The sequence below is a fragment of the Pecten maximus genome, chromosome 16 (genome assembly GCF_902652985.1).
Source record: "Pecten maximus chromosome 16, xPecMax1.1, whole genome shotgun sequence".
In the NCBI taxonomy this organism is placed as follows: domain Eukaryota; kingdom Metazoa; phylum Mollusca; class Bivalvia; order Pectinida; family Pectinidae; genus Pecten; species Pecten maximus.
The window spans coordinates 30,734,241-30,750,077 of record NC_047030.1 but is presented as its reverse complement, the minus strand read 5'-3'; the positions used below and the strand labels follow the sequence as shown (position 1 = coordinate 30,750,077).

General features: G+C 35.7%; 2 protein-coding genes and 1 non-coding gene across 3 annotated transcripts; 1 reads left to right on the top strand and 2 right to left on the bottom strand.

Annotated features, from left to right (window-relative positions):
• Positions 1–643: 643 nt before the first annotated feature.
• LOC117314810 (prohibitin-2-like) lies at positions 644–9,118 on the bottom strand. Its single transcript, XM_033868915.1, has 8 exons — positions 8,916–9,118; positions 6,316–6,397; positions 5,354–5,433; positions 4,770–4,894; positions 4,017–4,202; positions 3,307–3,414; positions 1,610–1,687; positions 644–1,328 (listed from the first exon to the last, which is right to left on the bottom strand). The coding sequence occupies exons 1-8, from the start codon at positions 9,034–9,036 to the stop codon at positions 1,224–1,226; spliced, it is 885 nt and encodes a 294-aa protein (XP_033724806.1). The 5' UTR covers positions 9,037–9,118; the 3' UTR covers positions 644–1,223.
• Positions 2,368–2,648, bottom strand: LOC117314869. The gene has a single exon (XR_004529624.1). It is a non-coding gene; the product is annotated as a small nucleolar RNA U85 (small nucleolar RNA).
• Positions 9,119–9,184: 66 nt separating the features above from the next.
• Positions 9,185–14,045, top strand: LOC117314811 (39S ribosomal protein L47, mitochondrial-like). Its single transcript, XM_033868916.1, has 5 exons — positions 9,185–9,375; positions 11,122–11,222; positions 12,001–12,061; positions 12,672–12,768; positions 13,539–14,045. The coding sequence occupies exons 1-5, from the start codon at positions 9,254–9,256 to the stop codon at positions 13,920–13,922; spliced, it is 765 nt and encodes a 254-aa protein (XP_033724807.1). The 5' UTR covers positions 9,185–9,253; the 3' UTR covers positions 13,923–14,045.
• The last annotated feature ends 1,792 nt before the right edge of the window (positions 14,046–15,837 follow it).

Sequence of the window (15,837 nt, the reverse complement as noted above, 5' to 3'; positions counted from 1 at the left end):
TTTAAAATGCTGTGACCTCGACCTTTGACCCTAATCCAAATCACATCCAATAAATTCTCTATACAGAACTTATTTGGTTCAATGACCACAACATTTGAGACCTCCTCGCCTTAACAGGAAGAGGTATGCTGGATAGGGAAAATTTCCTCTGAATTACATAATCTTCGGATTAACTAGCTGCATTACTACAAACAATATACCCTCTGTAACTCAAATTGTAACACTTGATTATTGGACCGACCAAATTACCTCATCTCCTTATAGATAAAGAACACTTGTCAAAGAATTGTACAAGACACTCAAGATTTCAGCTGTCAAAGAATTGTACAAGACACTCAAGATTTCAGCTGTCAAAGAATTGTACAAGACACTCAAGATTTCAGCATCTTTCAAAACAAATGGATATGACTGTTAGAAGCAGGCAGAGATTTTACTTTAGGAAGAAACTTTGAGAATTCTGGGAAAAAACACATGGCTAGGCAGGTGAACCCCATACCCTTTTGTTGTCTGGGATAGGGGAATCATACCCAGATCGCTTAGGTAAAAGGTGAGTACATTACCGCTGTACAATCCATCATACCCCATGACAGTATAAAAGGTAAGACTACAATTAATCTGGCCATAAACTACATTAAAACGATAATAAATTTTGATCTTTTATTCACTAGTCACAGAAATTACACTCAACATCATTAAAACAGGTACTGTTTGATAACCTTTACAGTGTAAACTACATCATCATCAACAGTAAACTAGTCCGTGTGAAATGATGCATACAAACCGTCAAAATCATTAGTAACTGTTTAACTTCCATACCTTCAGAAATATATTATTCATTTTCAAGATAACTTGGTTTGATAAATCTACTGGAAGCTAAAGAATAATGATTTATGCTTCCACTAATATTAAGATAAGATATATAACATATCTGAATTTTCCACATGTATATTAGATACATTTCTGCTCATGATTAGGAATTAAATGAAAATCATGTCAGTTTACACCTTCAAATCATACTCGTCGTAAACCAGTCCAGTGATACATTATAATGTTATATATTCAGGTTTGATTTTTTTTACAATAAACAGACATCCATACTTTACATTCATCGTACTTTTAACACACACAAAAATTTGGAGAATTGTTTGTACTGCTCTTCTTGTTGCCTCTCAAATTTGTCTTGGAAATAGCACAACACAGGTTATATCGATTGCTCCTATCTCCTATGATTTTCTGAAGTTCTTGAACTCTGAATCAAAGTCCTTGTCACTTAAGTTCAACATCAGGTTTCCAGCGTTCAAATATACTCGGTTTTGAGAAGCAGCAACCTGTCAAAAAAAAAGATGTTCATTATTAATAATCAGAAATAATGAAGATGACTAATGCATTCTTAACACATGCCATCAAATCATTTTATCTTATATAAGGTCTCTGGGAGTACCCATACTTGTTCATGTCCGATCAGGAATTGAACCCTGGCCGCCTAGGTGACAGCCAAATGTGTTACCACTGTACCACCCGGCCACCCATCCATAACAGCATATGTCATTTTAGATTTGATCAGATATTTTGGGGCCTCCTGTTTGGATGTTTCACTTCAGGAACTTACCGTTCTGGCAATGCTTTGGGCAGCACGGATCTTCCTCAGCTTCAGATAACCAGGGTTCGTGGCTATGGCATCTCCAATGTACACTATTGTTAAGGAAAGTGGACGCCATTGTGTTTGTAAATGATCGCTTACAGTGAAAAAACTTTAATAAATGTTTCTGAAATCCATTTATAGGTAATATCGTGTTTGTAAATGATTACTTACAATGAAAAACTTAAATAAATGTTTCTGAAATCCATATATAGGTAATATCGTGTTTGTAAATTATTGCTTACAATGAAAAACTTGAATAAATGTTTCTGAAATCCATATATAGGTAATATCGTGTTTGTAAATTATTACTTACAATGGAAAAACTTGAATAAATGTTTCTGTAATCCATATAGGTTATGTTATTTTAAAACTTTAATAATTGTTTCTGTAATACATATAGGTAATGTTAACTGCTTGAACTAATATGCATGTACCTTTTGTCCAATTAAACACACAGAACCTACAATATTTCTTCACAAAAGAATTTTCCGATTTTATTGATATAACATTTATTAGATGTATAATAAGAAAATATGTGAAACCTTGAATATTATGTGAGAAATTGGATTTTTGAATGTTAAAAAATCAATAGGTATCAATTATCATCACTATATCATGGTAAAGAAAATTGAATGAATGAGTTGATGAAAAACGATCATCAATATCTCCTTTATTATGATTACGACAGTGAAAACAAACAATGTATGATCTTTGTAACACTAGTCTGCCATCAGATTACTAAAGAACAGAGTCATAGGTCGCTGGTACCATTAAAAAAAAAAAAAAAAAAAGTGAGAATGAGAGAGAAAATCACTCTCCCCTCCCTGTGCGCCAGGAAAAGTACCCTGGGTCATACTTTGACCGAGGGTCAATAATTCCGGCTGTTACTCTATGTCCGGCCTTACAACAAGCGTGCAGTCTCGGTCACGCCTATCAAGATTACAGACAATAGTTTACTCTGGTTTGTCGCCAGCTGACCTCTGAACGCTCGCTATCATCACTTGGCAGACAGGTGAAATCTCTGTCCATTTTCATGTCATGTGGTTTATATCACAGGAAAATTCCACCTAAACAGTTTTTGAATGATTAAACCCCAGCTTACTCAGAATCATACCACAATTTGGAAGTAAAGAGAGTATCATTTTGTTAGGTTCCTTGTGATGCCTAGTATAAAATGCATGTACTTAAGTGTCTTAAAGTTGAAGTGCACAAAAAAGGCAGTGCACAGCCATGCCCTTCCAAAACTACACTCTAGGGAAAAAACTGCCCTTTTTGGGGGCCAGTACCCTGCCCTTTTTAAATCCTAGCTGGAACATTACATATGTTATATGGAAGTGAGGATATCTGATTTGGGGACTAAAAATGAAAATGAATATAAACATATTTATTAAAACATAACTTCAGCCAATTAAACTGTCAAATTCTTATCCAAGTACATATAGGAAATGGTACGAAATATTTAATAACAAAGAAATTCACACTAAGTTTAGGTTTGTTACATACATACCAAAGGTTTGAGTATATATTTCCATTCATAACTTAACAGTGACGAAAGTCCGTATTTTATTCAGCAAGACTCTGCAGATCAGCTGCAATGAAATACCGACGATAAATTGTACACCACTCCACTCTATGTATTACGATAGTGGTACGTTAAAGGATATAAGTTTGGCGGCCTCAGCTTCTCCAGTCGCCTGGACAATCTTCTGTTGTTTTTCCTGCTTGGCTTTCTCCACAATAAACTGTGCCCTCTGTGCTTCTTGCTGTGCTACCTAATTAGGTCAGATGTAATATGACAAATTCAGTAAATTATGATTCCAAATGTGACTATTCCTTTCATCCTGTGAGTATCTTAATTCCAATTCCAATTTTAAATGGTTTATACAAAGTGTATCTAACATTAAAAGATCCTATCTGTGATTTCGAAAACCAAATTCAGTGTATGAAAGTATATATATGAAAATTCCTTAGATCTACAGAAAATTGAAATCCCATATCCCAAGCCATTTTGCAATACAGACCCATTTTTAAAAACACATATTGTTGAAAGTATGTAGCACGACTGGGTCACGCAAACGCTTGCATCTTCCAGTTCATACTCGCTCAAATGTTTGAAACCAATAGTGCACTGTTCTCTCATTATAAACATCTTGATTGTAAGCTCCGATTTAATATGCTGGTTTGTCAGAAAATATAGGAATGATGTTTACACGAGGTGTAATAGATCTATGTCAGGACTGAAACTGTTCATAGCCAATTGGACCAACACATAGAAGTTTTATATAGGCCGACAGGGTTTTCTATAGCATCGGGCCATCTGACCACCTTTACTTTTGAACAATTCAAACTAATAAGGTAGATAACTCTGGTATACCTGTTTCGCTTCAACAGCTGCTGTGTATTCTTTGCCGAAGCTGAGCTCTGTGATGGACACGTCGTCGAGGATGAGATGGAAGTCTCGGGCGCGGTCAAGCAGTTCTTGTCGTATAAGCATACTGACCTGTTGACGCTGTGTGATGAGCTGTGAAGCATTAAACTTGGCCACCACTGACTTCAGTACCTGTCAAAACCAACCGAGGGATCTTTATTGTAAATCTAGATACACCAGCTCATTTGGACTCATTTCCAAGAAACTGAAACTCCCAGTCTCCAGGACTATAAAATAATTTTAAACTAAATATTCTGCTTTAGCCAATTATTACCCAAAGACATCGCCTTTCGTGATAGTGATTGGCTCAGCCAATATCTTGCTTAGCCAATCATTCGTACCTACAGACATCACCTTTCATGATATGTGATTGGCTCAGCCAATATCCTGCTAAGCCAATCATTTCCTACAGACATCGCTTTCATGATATGTGATTGGCTAAGTCAAACTTAAGACATTTTTAGACTTAAGACCACTTCATGCTCCTGGAGCCTGATCAGGATGTTTTATGATAAATAATGGAAATAATACTGTGAGTTGTAATAAAAAATATTATCCTGAAGTTAAATTACTTAGTTTAAGTTATAATCAGTGATTTTCATTAGGCAGACAGTACTCCAAGATATTGAAATTCTATAGAATATTTTTCAAATTTCAAGGATTATACTGAAATCTTTCCAGACATTTTGAAAGTTTTACCTCATTACAAATAGATGGCAGGACACGCTCATCATAGTCTTGTCCTAGTTGTCGATAAATCTGTGGTAAAAAGTTTTGATCTGGACGGGACAGCACTCGCAGAGAGATGTTCACCATCTGTAAGTCTGTCAGAGAAAACACATCACATCATTAATACAGGATCTGTAACATTATTTCAGATGTAATTTGTATTATTAGGACACCTGTGATCTATGAGAACAAAATATGTTATTTTTATTTCACTTAAAAGAGGATTTCTAAGACTTTAATATGTGAAATTAAATACTTCCAAAGTTTCCTTAGGTACCAGAAATTTGTGTATATTTTAACAGCACTATAAACATACTGAAAACGTGGAGATTTAAGCGAGGGGAAAATTTACGCTAATAACACAGAGTCCTTTTGATCGTGAAATTTCCTCCACGCGTATTATTTTGATATCAATTTGCATAATCTCGAACTATAAACGAAGGTGGATCGATCGCAAAAAGTATCCCAACCTGTATAGTTTACTAATCGAAATCGCGAAATTAACCCCCCATGAAAATAACCACGTTTACAGTAGTTGAAACAATGGATGATACCTTTACTGCCAGTTGGTGAGGAGAGCTTCCGTGGCCTAGCCCTGATGTCGTAGATAATGGGATACTGGAACCAAGGTATTCTGTAAGCACAAAAAGTTATTAATAATAAAGAACTACCTGTATCATATCTTCTTGTATTTATCTGTAATTTTCAATAAAGTTGTTCAGAAATCAGTATTTACCAAAAGAACAAAGTACTGAAATACATTTGTAAGACACAGAGTTGTGATTTTAATGAGGCAAAACAGAAACTGAAGTGTGTACATGTACAGGAGAGTTACAGTGGTGGTCTAGTATAAACCCTTGAGTACTGAACTTTATGTTTCGATAGAATCAGTTAGTCACGCGCAATTTGGAGCCACGTGGAGCGAATACGCTGGTCAGAGACACCAGGACGATATCTAAGTCTATATTACAAGTCTTCAAGTTTTTCTGATGACTTTTTTGGCTGATAATTGGTCATATTCTAGATCGAATCTCATATCATTTATTACTTTGCAACTGCAAATTCATTTAGGTAGCTGTAATGAAGAGGTACACCGTACAGTCAAACCTGCTCTAACGACCGCCTGTCTATAATGACCGATTTTAAGATTTTACTATATAGCAACCCTCTGTATAGCGACCACCTGTCTATAACGACAGGTGATTTTTGAACAGCAGTCGCTCGGTTGTTTTCTATAGTGACCGACTTCTGTCAGTCATCTTCAGCTCTCGGCAGTAATCACTCATAAAATCCCCAGAAAACGTAGACACTTCGACCCCAGCCTGATTATATAAACAAAAGACCTCCACAATAATGATATGTAGTGATTACAAATGTTGTTTCCTTAGCATTATTTATTAGCAAAGAGTACAAAGTAAAGAAGTTTTGTAGGATGTAGTGAATCCTGCATTTTCCCTTCTTGAAAGGAATTAATATCTGTATTGACACTTCATTTGGGGGACATAACAATACTTACCTGAAATGAAGTCCTTCAGGATAGACTGTCTGTTGTACTCCACTTATCCGACTGAATATGATAGATCTGTGACCACCATCAACTACAAAACATACAAAAAGATTAGTCTCTTGTCAGTAATAATCATACACAAACATTCATACACTTATGTATTTTAAACATTTTCATTTTAATAATAATTCAAATTATGAGGATTTGCACTTGAATCACCAGAGTAAAATATGATTATATGCTCCTGGAATTCTATTTTAGTTTGTATACCGGTATATATTATATATGTATACATAACATATATAATAATATTTAATTTATCTTATTGTAGCTATAGGCTGTGGGTACCAGTCATTCAGGATTCAAACCTAGGACCTCTGGCTTAAGCTTGACCAATTCAATCAAGCTAAAAAAAAAAGATTTGCACAAGGGAGCTAGAAAATAATCAGGCATGTAGACCTGTTCCCCATCCAGCCTGGGAAGAACACAACAAATCAATGTCAAAAATACCTGTGCAGGGAAAACTTACAGGGGGGCCATGGGACCATTTGCCCCATATTTTCCAAAATGGCCCACCAAAACTCACAAATTTCTTCAATTTTCTATGTTTTGGCCCTACGATTTCTGAAATCTTGTCAAAATGGCCCATGATTCTTGGGTCCAGGGTGAACCCTGCTTGTGAATAAAACGCCAAGTTTGTGACTGAAGAGAAGTTCTCTCTATGTCAACATCTATGAAATCTGGAATTTAATAGGGCTACATAATTTCTAATTATTTTGAAAATTGGGATCCACTTTGGCTCCTGTTTTTTTTTAGCCAAGACATATAGTGTCAGAGGTCAATCTAGACTATTTTTACTACCGAAATTGGGTAGTATTCCCCACTGATGGTGTTTTCCCCTTTGAATAAAAACAAATTCCCCATCAAGAAAAAATGCCATAAAACAGGAGAAAATTCTCCAAAACACAGGAAATCACCCTAATTTTGATGAAATATGTAAGATTTGTAGCAAATAATAGCTGTCAAATGTTAAATTATATAGAATAATTCAAGACACTGCCATCCCTTCATTTCCCCTAAATTTCATAATGGGTAGTATTCCCCTAATCCTAGATTAGCCCCTGAGTGTTAAATACAGTCTATCACTCAGCGGACAGAACATGCTTCTTCGGCTCAGTAAGATGAGCTGGAGACCTGGGGTCAATTTTTTTCTGGAAAACAATTTATTTTTCCCATTTCTTTCTTATTGGTGCCCAACTTAAATCACATGACGGTCTTCAGTTGAGATTTAAGATATCTCAACAAAAACAGAGGGACTAATGCAAAAGAAACTGGTCAATTCTGCTTGTACATATTGTTAAATACAGTCTCTGTCAATAAGCTGATGGAGCGTGTTCCTTTGGCTCAGGAGATAGAGGCAGAGGTTATCACGCCAGAGACATGGTTCGATTCATGTTGGGACACTGGACAAGAATGCATGTGGTTTCCTCTAATTCCAAAACACTGGTACCTGGGTCAAGGATTTTATCAAATCAGAATTTAAGCTTTTATTAATGTTTTGGCAGCTTCTGAGTCAATTTTCATTGATTGTTCATATCATATCTCCGGTCATTGGCTTGCAATAGGAGAGGAAAAATGCACATCCAGTCTCAGACTGGGGTTGGAACCCGGGACCTCTGAACACTAGCCTAGGCCTGATGCGCTAACAATTGAGCTACCTTGTCGCCAGTCCAGTTCTGCTACACATTCCTCCCTCCTTCAACAAAGTCTTTGATCCCTGAAGACACACATGAGACCTTATACCACCTCCATGGCTATTTAGTTTGGCGCCATATGTAAGGAGAGGAAAAAATGCACAGCCAGACCGGGGTTCGAACCCATGACCTCCGAACACTAGCCGATGCTCTACAAATTGAGCTACCTCTGGTCGTTGATGAATTGATCGACCGATACAGTTCTGCTACAGGATATTATATATTATTAATTATTATATAATTAAATAAGACTGTCCTTCATTCATCATTGATTCATAGTAGGTAAGCGCAGATTATATAATACCAGAACTAGGAGACATGCTTTCTGAGGGAAGCATTTTTTAAGTGATTTCATTGCTTATTCCACACATTAATCGACAATGGGTGATGCCAAAACATTTATAAAGGCACTGCATTTTTATGTCAGAAAATCCTGACCCCATCCAGATACCGGTGTTGCAATCACAGGTACTTGGGGTAAGAAATTACATTTGTATATATATACTATATAGCCTCGTATTACTATATAAAATAGAGGCTATATAGTATATATATACAAATGTAATTTCTTACCCCAAGTATCAAGTACCTGTGGTTGCAATGCAAATTTCTGATGCAATTTTGAGTATGTATTATTTGGATCTAGTGAGCTTACCATGTTTCCCCAATAACCGTCATCTGCTTTCTTAACTACACGATGTTCTACTTTTATATTTAAGGCATATGTATTGAGAGAATAACTTACGTTGTAATCCGCCGGTAAATAGGCCAACTCGCCCCATTATCTAACAAGACTTACTATGTGGACGAGTTATGTTGTGTGTAAAGCTTCCGAGTTACCTAACTCAAAATTACCTGTGTAAAATGAATGCGTAAGACCGTAAATTGCACCACCAGCTATTGCCATAAGTCCTATTCCTGCTCTGAGACCCTTGCCGCCTGGTGCCATCTTTTGTGCATTTTTCACAAAATCCATTTTTTCCACTGTGTGTTATTACAGCAATGACCTCCGAATCCACGTGTGGTAAAGTCTCGTCCTTCACGTGGTTTCAAAGGACAATTCGTCTGAAATTTTAACACGTTGATACTGTGGACGAGTTGAACATTGAGCTTTACTATTCGCATGCACACAGACGCTTAAGCGAGAGGAGATTGTTTAATGAAGCGCTTGGTCGATAGGATTTTGTAACAAAATGGCGCTGCAAGTGGTCCGGCGTAGTGTATCTGCCCTTCGTCATTCTTTGAGGGCGTTATCACAATTAACAACAACCCCACAGACTCAACCTGTTACACTGGATACATTTGCATTGCTTAAGTAAGATATGTGCAGAGGTTGTTTTTATTGAAGCTGTTTATATGAATGAGAAAGGGAATGAAATCATGTTGGGAACTCAACTGCACATTAGTCTACTGCGTAACTTGTTTTACTTCGAAGGTACTTATGTGATTTTAACGTTAAAAATCACATTACGGTCCTTTGATGTTTTATATATCAAATGTAAGGCTTGAACTCATTGCAACGTCGAGACAGTCTCGATTTTACTTAAGCCCGAGTTTCCTCTGGCCCTGACATAGAACGAATATTCATACCCTGCCTACACTGCTCTCCGGCAGGGTATGAAGTCCCTCCCATTGCCGATAGTGTAGCAAGCCCCGATGTGTTTCACATCGGGCAGTATTTAGCTGTGGTTAAAAAAACACATGTAAATTGATGATTTTGGTATCTATTATCAATATTCAAGCCACAAACCTGCACATTACGTCAGTTGTTTAACAATAAATAGTAAAATCCAAAACGAGCAAGACACACGGAGATATCAGTTCAAACATACCGCCATCTTTGATACAAGTGTAAAGGTCAATTTCCTTATAAGGAAATCAAAATAAATTGATGCTAATGAGATTTCCCGCGAGATTTCAACAGAAAAACAGATTCGGGGTTATATACCTCGGTGAGGAAGGTCAATTCATTCTGAAATTATTTAATTACGCAAAGTAAGATTGGCTTACTTCACAAGAGTTACAAAACAGTGGTTAAATATCTCTGATTATGTATTTATTTATCGTAGTAGGTTCATCCAGTCTGGCCCTGACACTACCAGTCTTGTGTAGCCGATTAGAATCAGAATAAAACTGATCTTATTAGCCGATTTATCTAGCTGTCAAAATGTCCAAGTCTGGTGTTAGGGCCAGAGGAAACCCAGACTCGCATTTTTGACAGGCGTCGCAGTCAGCACAACAACGTCAGATAATAAATCAGCCGACCAACGTCCTCTTAAAATCGCACATCTGTTGTTTATTTTAGCAAGTATAGTTTGAGCAATTTCTTTTTCTGTTGAATCACAGGTACTAGCCTCGTCTGTCACTACACCAAAAAATCAGAAAAGCTAGAGTTATACCTGTCATTTAATCTAAAGTCTTTGAAACATAGATATAAGTTCATTTCAGATGCATTAAATTATTCCCCAACCGAACAACTACCATTTTAAGAAAAAACCTATTTTCAATAAGAACAGTATCAATTTCTAATGAATTTCCATAACATGAAGTGTCAGTAACAAATGTTCATGTTTTAAAAATAAGTTTGACAATCACTCAAAAAATCAAGATATTTATTTCAATTATAAAGCTACAATCAGAACAAAGAGAACAATATACATATAACCAGATAAAGTATCGAATATATTGATTAATCATGTATCTACTGTGAGTCTGGTATAGAGGACTTAAAATACTGTAGTCCTGAATCAGAATAAAACTTATCTTATTATATGTTAGGTCTTCATAGATTGTTCTGGGGCTGTTAATGATAATGACATATAAGATATGATGAAGGTTGGAATATTTACCAGTTTGTTAAATTTGGTAATTCCAATACGAATGGTAATTTGGAATTAATGAGCTGTATGAATGTAAAGAAAGCAAATTCAACACTTAAAAAAGACAAAATGATCCGTAGTAAAGTTGCATGTACATGATTGTGCACTGCCACCAGTAAACTTTAACCTGTTTATTTGAAGTGTAGAATAAATATATGTACATGTATTGGTTGATATTTCAGATGTGGCTCCTGCCGCAATTTCCATGTATCTGTGAAAAGACATGACCTGATGGAATTTTTCGATGATAAAGAAAATTGGGGTGAAAAAAGTGTGAAAACTGGTATGTGAAAAGTTATTTAATCTTGCATGCAGGGGAGATTGATATTTAAATCAGCCAATTGAAAGGCTAAGTGAGCTTATTCAGTGGTGTGGCATCTATCTAGCCCCTTTCATATGTAGTCCATCAACTTTTTCCTTAAATGATTTCTCAAATACGACAAATACTAAAAGACCTAGAATCAAGATAGGTATAAATGGCATGTAGGTCCTTTGGTGACAGCCAAAAAATTTTGTAAATTTAAATGACCTTGATCTATATGCTAAAGGTCTGACACAGAGGTCAAATTTGTTACTCAAACCAATTTGGTTAAGTAAAAGGCCATATTCAAGGTAACAGGTGAATCATGCTAAAGTTTGCTAAAAGAAATCACCTTGACCTGTTCTATCTAAGGTCACAAGGGTCAAATTTGTTTAAACATGGATCTCAAATACCTTTTCTGATTATTAATATTTGAAATTACATTTTAAAAATGATGAAGTTTTTTCTTGAAGTACAATTTGTATTTTAAAACTTTTCTTGTGATGACAATATAATCATTTGGAATTTGAAACGTAAATTTTGAGCAAGGAGTGAAAAATAAACTTCAGTTGTTTTTAATTCTATACAAATACTGCTATCAAAATGATAAGCAAGTCTTACCAAATGAATAATGTTTTCTTTCACCACAGATTTATCTTCTAATAAATATCCATGTTTATCATTGTATGTTCATAGTCTTCAACTATATTAATTACACCAGTAGAAAAATTATTTGATTGTTACTTTGGTTTCCTTGCAGGACGACCTTGGCGAATGGAAGAATTACGAATAAAGAGCAGCACAGATCTACATAAATTATGGTAAGTATATAAGATGGTAGTACCACATAATGAGGTGAAATCTAATTCAAAGTCAAAAACACCATTTCTATAATTTGAGTTAGACCCACAGGAAAAGCCTGAGTCCAGCACTGAGATTATTCCAATTCTCAAAAATTTCTCTTATCATGACCTGTAATGTGAAAATGGTTTTGAATTGATTTGCTTGAAATAATTTTCAAACACATTCCAGTAACTAAGGACAACTACTTACTGGAGGTCAAAAGTCAAGGTCAAAAGCATCTGCTTTACAAAAGTCATTTCTATATTCCATCTCCTGTACATTGAGTAACACCCAACCTACAATAATATTACATAAACTTATGAGATGGCTACACAAAAAAATAAGGTAAGAAGAAACAAGATTGATTTTATCATCAACAGGTCAGAGTTTGAAATTTGCCAAAATGTTTCTTTATACATGTGTGTACTGTGTACTGTATTCCAACGTGAAAGCCAAAATGTTTCTTTATACTGCAGTCCAAAGATTAATCAACTTTTATCTGATTAACTGTTAGAAAAGATTTCCAGCGGAAAGTTTCAACTCATTTTATCATGTGCAGGTTTATTGAATTATTTATTTTCACACCAGGTATGTGTTGCTGAAGGAGAGAAACATGTTACTGACAATGAGACATGCCTGCCGACACGAGGGTTCAATATTCCCTAATCCAGAACGAATTGACAAGGTACATGATTTTTATTCCTAAGTTGAAAGATGGGATGTATTGAAATTACATGAGAGTTTGAGGTTGTATTGTTGTAGTCAGATTATACAATGCTTCATTACTATTAGCATGACTCATTGAGTTTTCATGGGCTTACATAAGACATGGTGTGAGGGCCAGAGGAAACTCGGGCTATATTACCATGACAGTTGGGACATTACTTTGGAGTTATGGCCCTTTATACATCATAAAAGCTCAGACAAAACCGTAACTATAATTATGTGAATATGATAATTTGAGTTATTGGCTATTATGCATTTTTTCAATATTTTAATAAATATTTAAAATGACCTGTAAACTTTATTAGAATCTTATTTCGACTGAAATGTTGGACAAGTTACTGTAAAAATCAGCGTAGTTTACTCGCTCTAAAAATGGCCAAAAAGGGTCTATACCAGTGGAATGTGTGCACCAAAAAATTAACATAATCTCAAAAATTTTGTGTTTGAAATTCGCCAGTTTGGGCCAATCAAAAACCAGCCTTTGACAATGACAAGTCCAGTTAAAAGATAATCACTTATTCAAATCTTGGACAAGTTATATATAGGTTGTAAGTTCAGGAAGCATCATCATTTGAAGTGTTTCACTTTGGCACAGAGAATGGCTTTTTGTCTATGCCCCGACATTATACACATCTGCTGAACTGGTATTAATATATGATTAAAAGTAATTCTCAGGTAAAAGATAGATCTTCACAATTATTTTACCCAATTGGTTGTTTTGTCTGACAGGTGGAGGAAAGCATGGAAAATCTGATGAATGTTATCAAAGAGAGAGACAATTCATACAGCTTACTGGAAACAGGGAAACCAGCAGAGCGAGAATTGGTGGAGGCACTAGATATGTTTGGGCGGCCTTACATGAGAAAGCAAAGAGAGCATGCTGTACCAAAAGGAGACATGATCTCGTCAGGAAGACGGGATCCTTGGTTAAGGAGATATCACCGACTTCTCCGTGAAAAATATCTGAAAGAGAGACATCGTGCGATGAAACGTGAATCAAGATATATAAGGAGAATGAGAGAAAGATTTCCAGATGCTTCCGAGGAGGACATTGAATATGGATTGGAACGTGAAACCAGGAGGAACAAACAAGGATTCTATGATGTTGAATAAAATTCTGTGTAGTTTATCTTATTATTTCATTATTATGTTTTAGACGATTTATTTGCCAAAAAATGCAATAATAGGAACATGTATGTCTTTGGAATAAATGTGTGTGAAGGAGTATTTGCAAAATATGTATTTCTTAGTCAATTCTTGTCATAAAATTTGGAAGGTGTCCAATCTGTGGAGATTAAATGAACCAATGAATTATGTAAGATAATTATTAACATTGAGTTGCCTCCCTTGGTGATCAATTTGGGGGTATCACTTGTTTTGAATGACAGCCAAGCTACCAATTGCCCATACATAAGTATTGCAGAGTCCATGACTCGATAATCATTTGCGAACTTAAAGTCATTTCTAGATCAGCATTCACGGAATCTTGTATTTGTAAATATGTGTGGAGAGGTGAGTTCGCACAATACAGTATTTGCGAAATCTGAATTATTTATAGTATACTAAAGCTGACAGATGATTAGAAGCATTCAAGCAAGGTCCAAAGTTTGTCCTATGTAAAATATGTGGCTCAAACAAGATGCCACCAAGATAACATTATATGAAAGTTTTATCAAGACTTACTATGTTGAGTTCTATCTATGAAGTTCATATGCCGCAATAGCCCAGTCTGTTCGAGAGTTTGTTTGTTTCTGTTTAACGTCGTATTAACAACCAGGGTCATTTAAGGACATTCGAGAGCTGGCCACGTAATTTCAGATAAGATTTGAGGTGTGTTGATATACCCAACAAGCAAACATGCAGTCCTTAGCTCTATCTATGAAGTATAGACCCATAGTGGTCTGAACTGAAATTTGAGCCCATACTATATATATAATGGCTAAATGATCTTTAAACCATTGCCTGTATGGGGGATTTACTGGTCAAACTTGATTGGATCTTGAGTACTACTAGTTTACCTGTAGTCCAAAACTGTAGTACACTGATATGGGCTCTTAATTTGTAGTCCATTAGACTAGCAACTACTAGTCTACCTGTAGTCCAAAACTATACTAAACTGCTATGGGCTCTTAACCTGTAGTACATTCGACTAGTGCACTATAAGACTAGCTGTAGTATACAGTTATTGTATGGGTGTGAGGGAAATAGCACTTTTATTGTCCCCCGAGACATTAACTATTTCCCAAAGCCGAGGGAAATAGTTAGTATCAAGGGAGACAATAAAAGTGTTATTTCCAGAAATACCCATCAAATAACTGTTTTGTTATACCCACATTTAAATTATGCCATTTTGTTCAAGACTAGTTATAAAAGCAAAGTCTGTTTCAATGATCAAATTTTAATGTTAATTTAAAATTGTCGTTGTCTTTCAGAAACAGTCCTCTCCAACGCTTCTACATCCAGATTATATAATCTTGTAGATGATGTTCCTGTAGCATTCACTCGAACGATTTTAGTAAACGCTTACGTTTTCTAAAGAGTTTTCGGACTTTATCCTTATACAAGAGATGGCGGTAGAGACGATCCGAAGAGATATGACAAATGCAATGAACAAAGCAAAAAAAAAAAAAAAAATCCGCGAAAATATGAATGCGCCCATTCCGGGTAAATAGCACTTTCGACTATTAACCTGGTAAATAGCATTTTTGGAGGATGTGTTTCAAACAGCATTTCTATTGTCTACCTTTTATATAGTGTACAATAAGGAAAGGTATAGTAATCCAAGTTATATAGTGCACTGATATGGACTCTTAACCTGTAGTACATTAGACTGTTGCACTATTAATTTACCTGTAGATTAAACATGTAGTGCAGTGTTACGGTAGTCTGAACTTGTATTACATTTATTAGCTCACCTGGTCCGAAGGACCAAGGTGAGCTTATGCCATACCGTGGCGTCCGTCCGTCCGTCCGTCAACAATTGACTTATTTGACTTCTTCTTCATAACCGCTGATCGGAATTTGAACA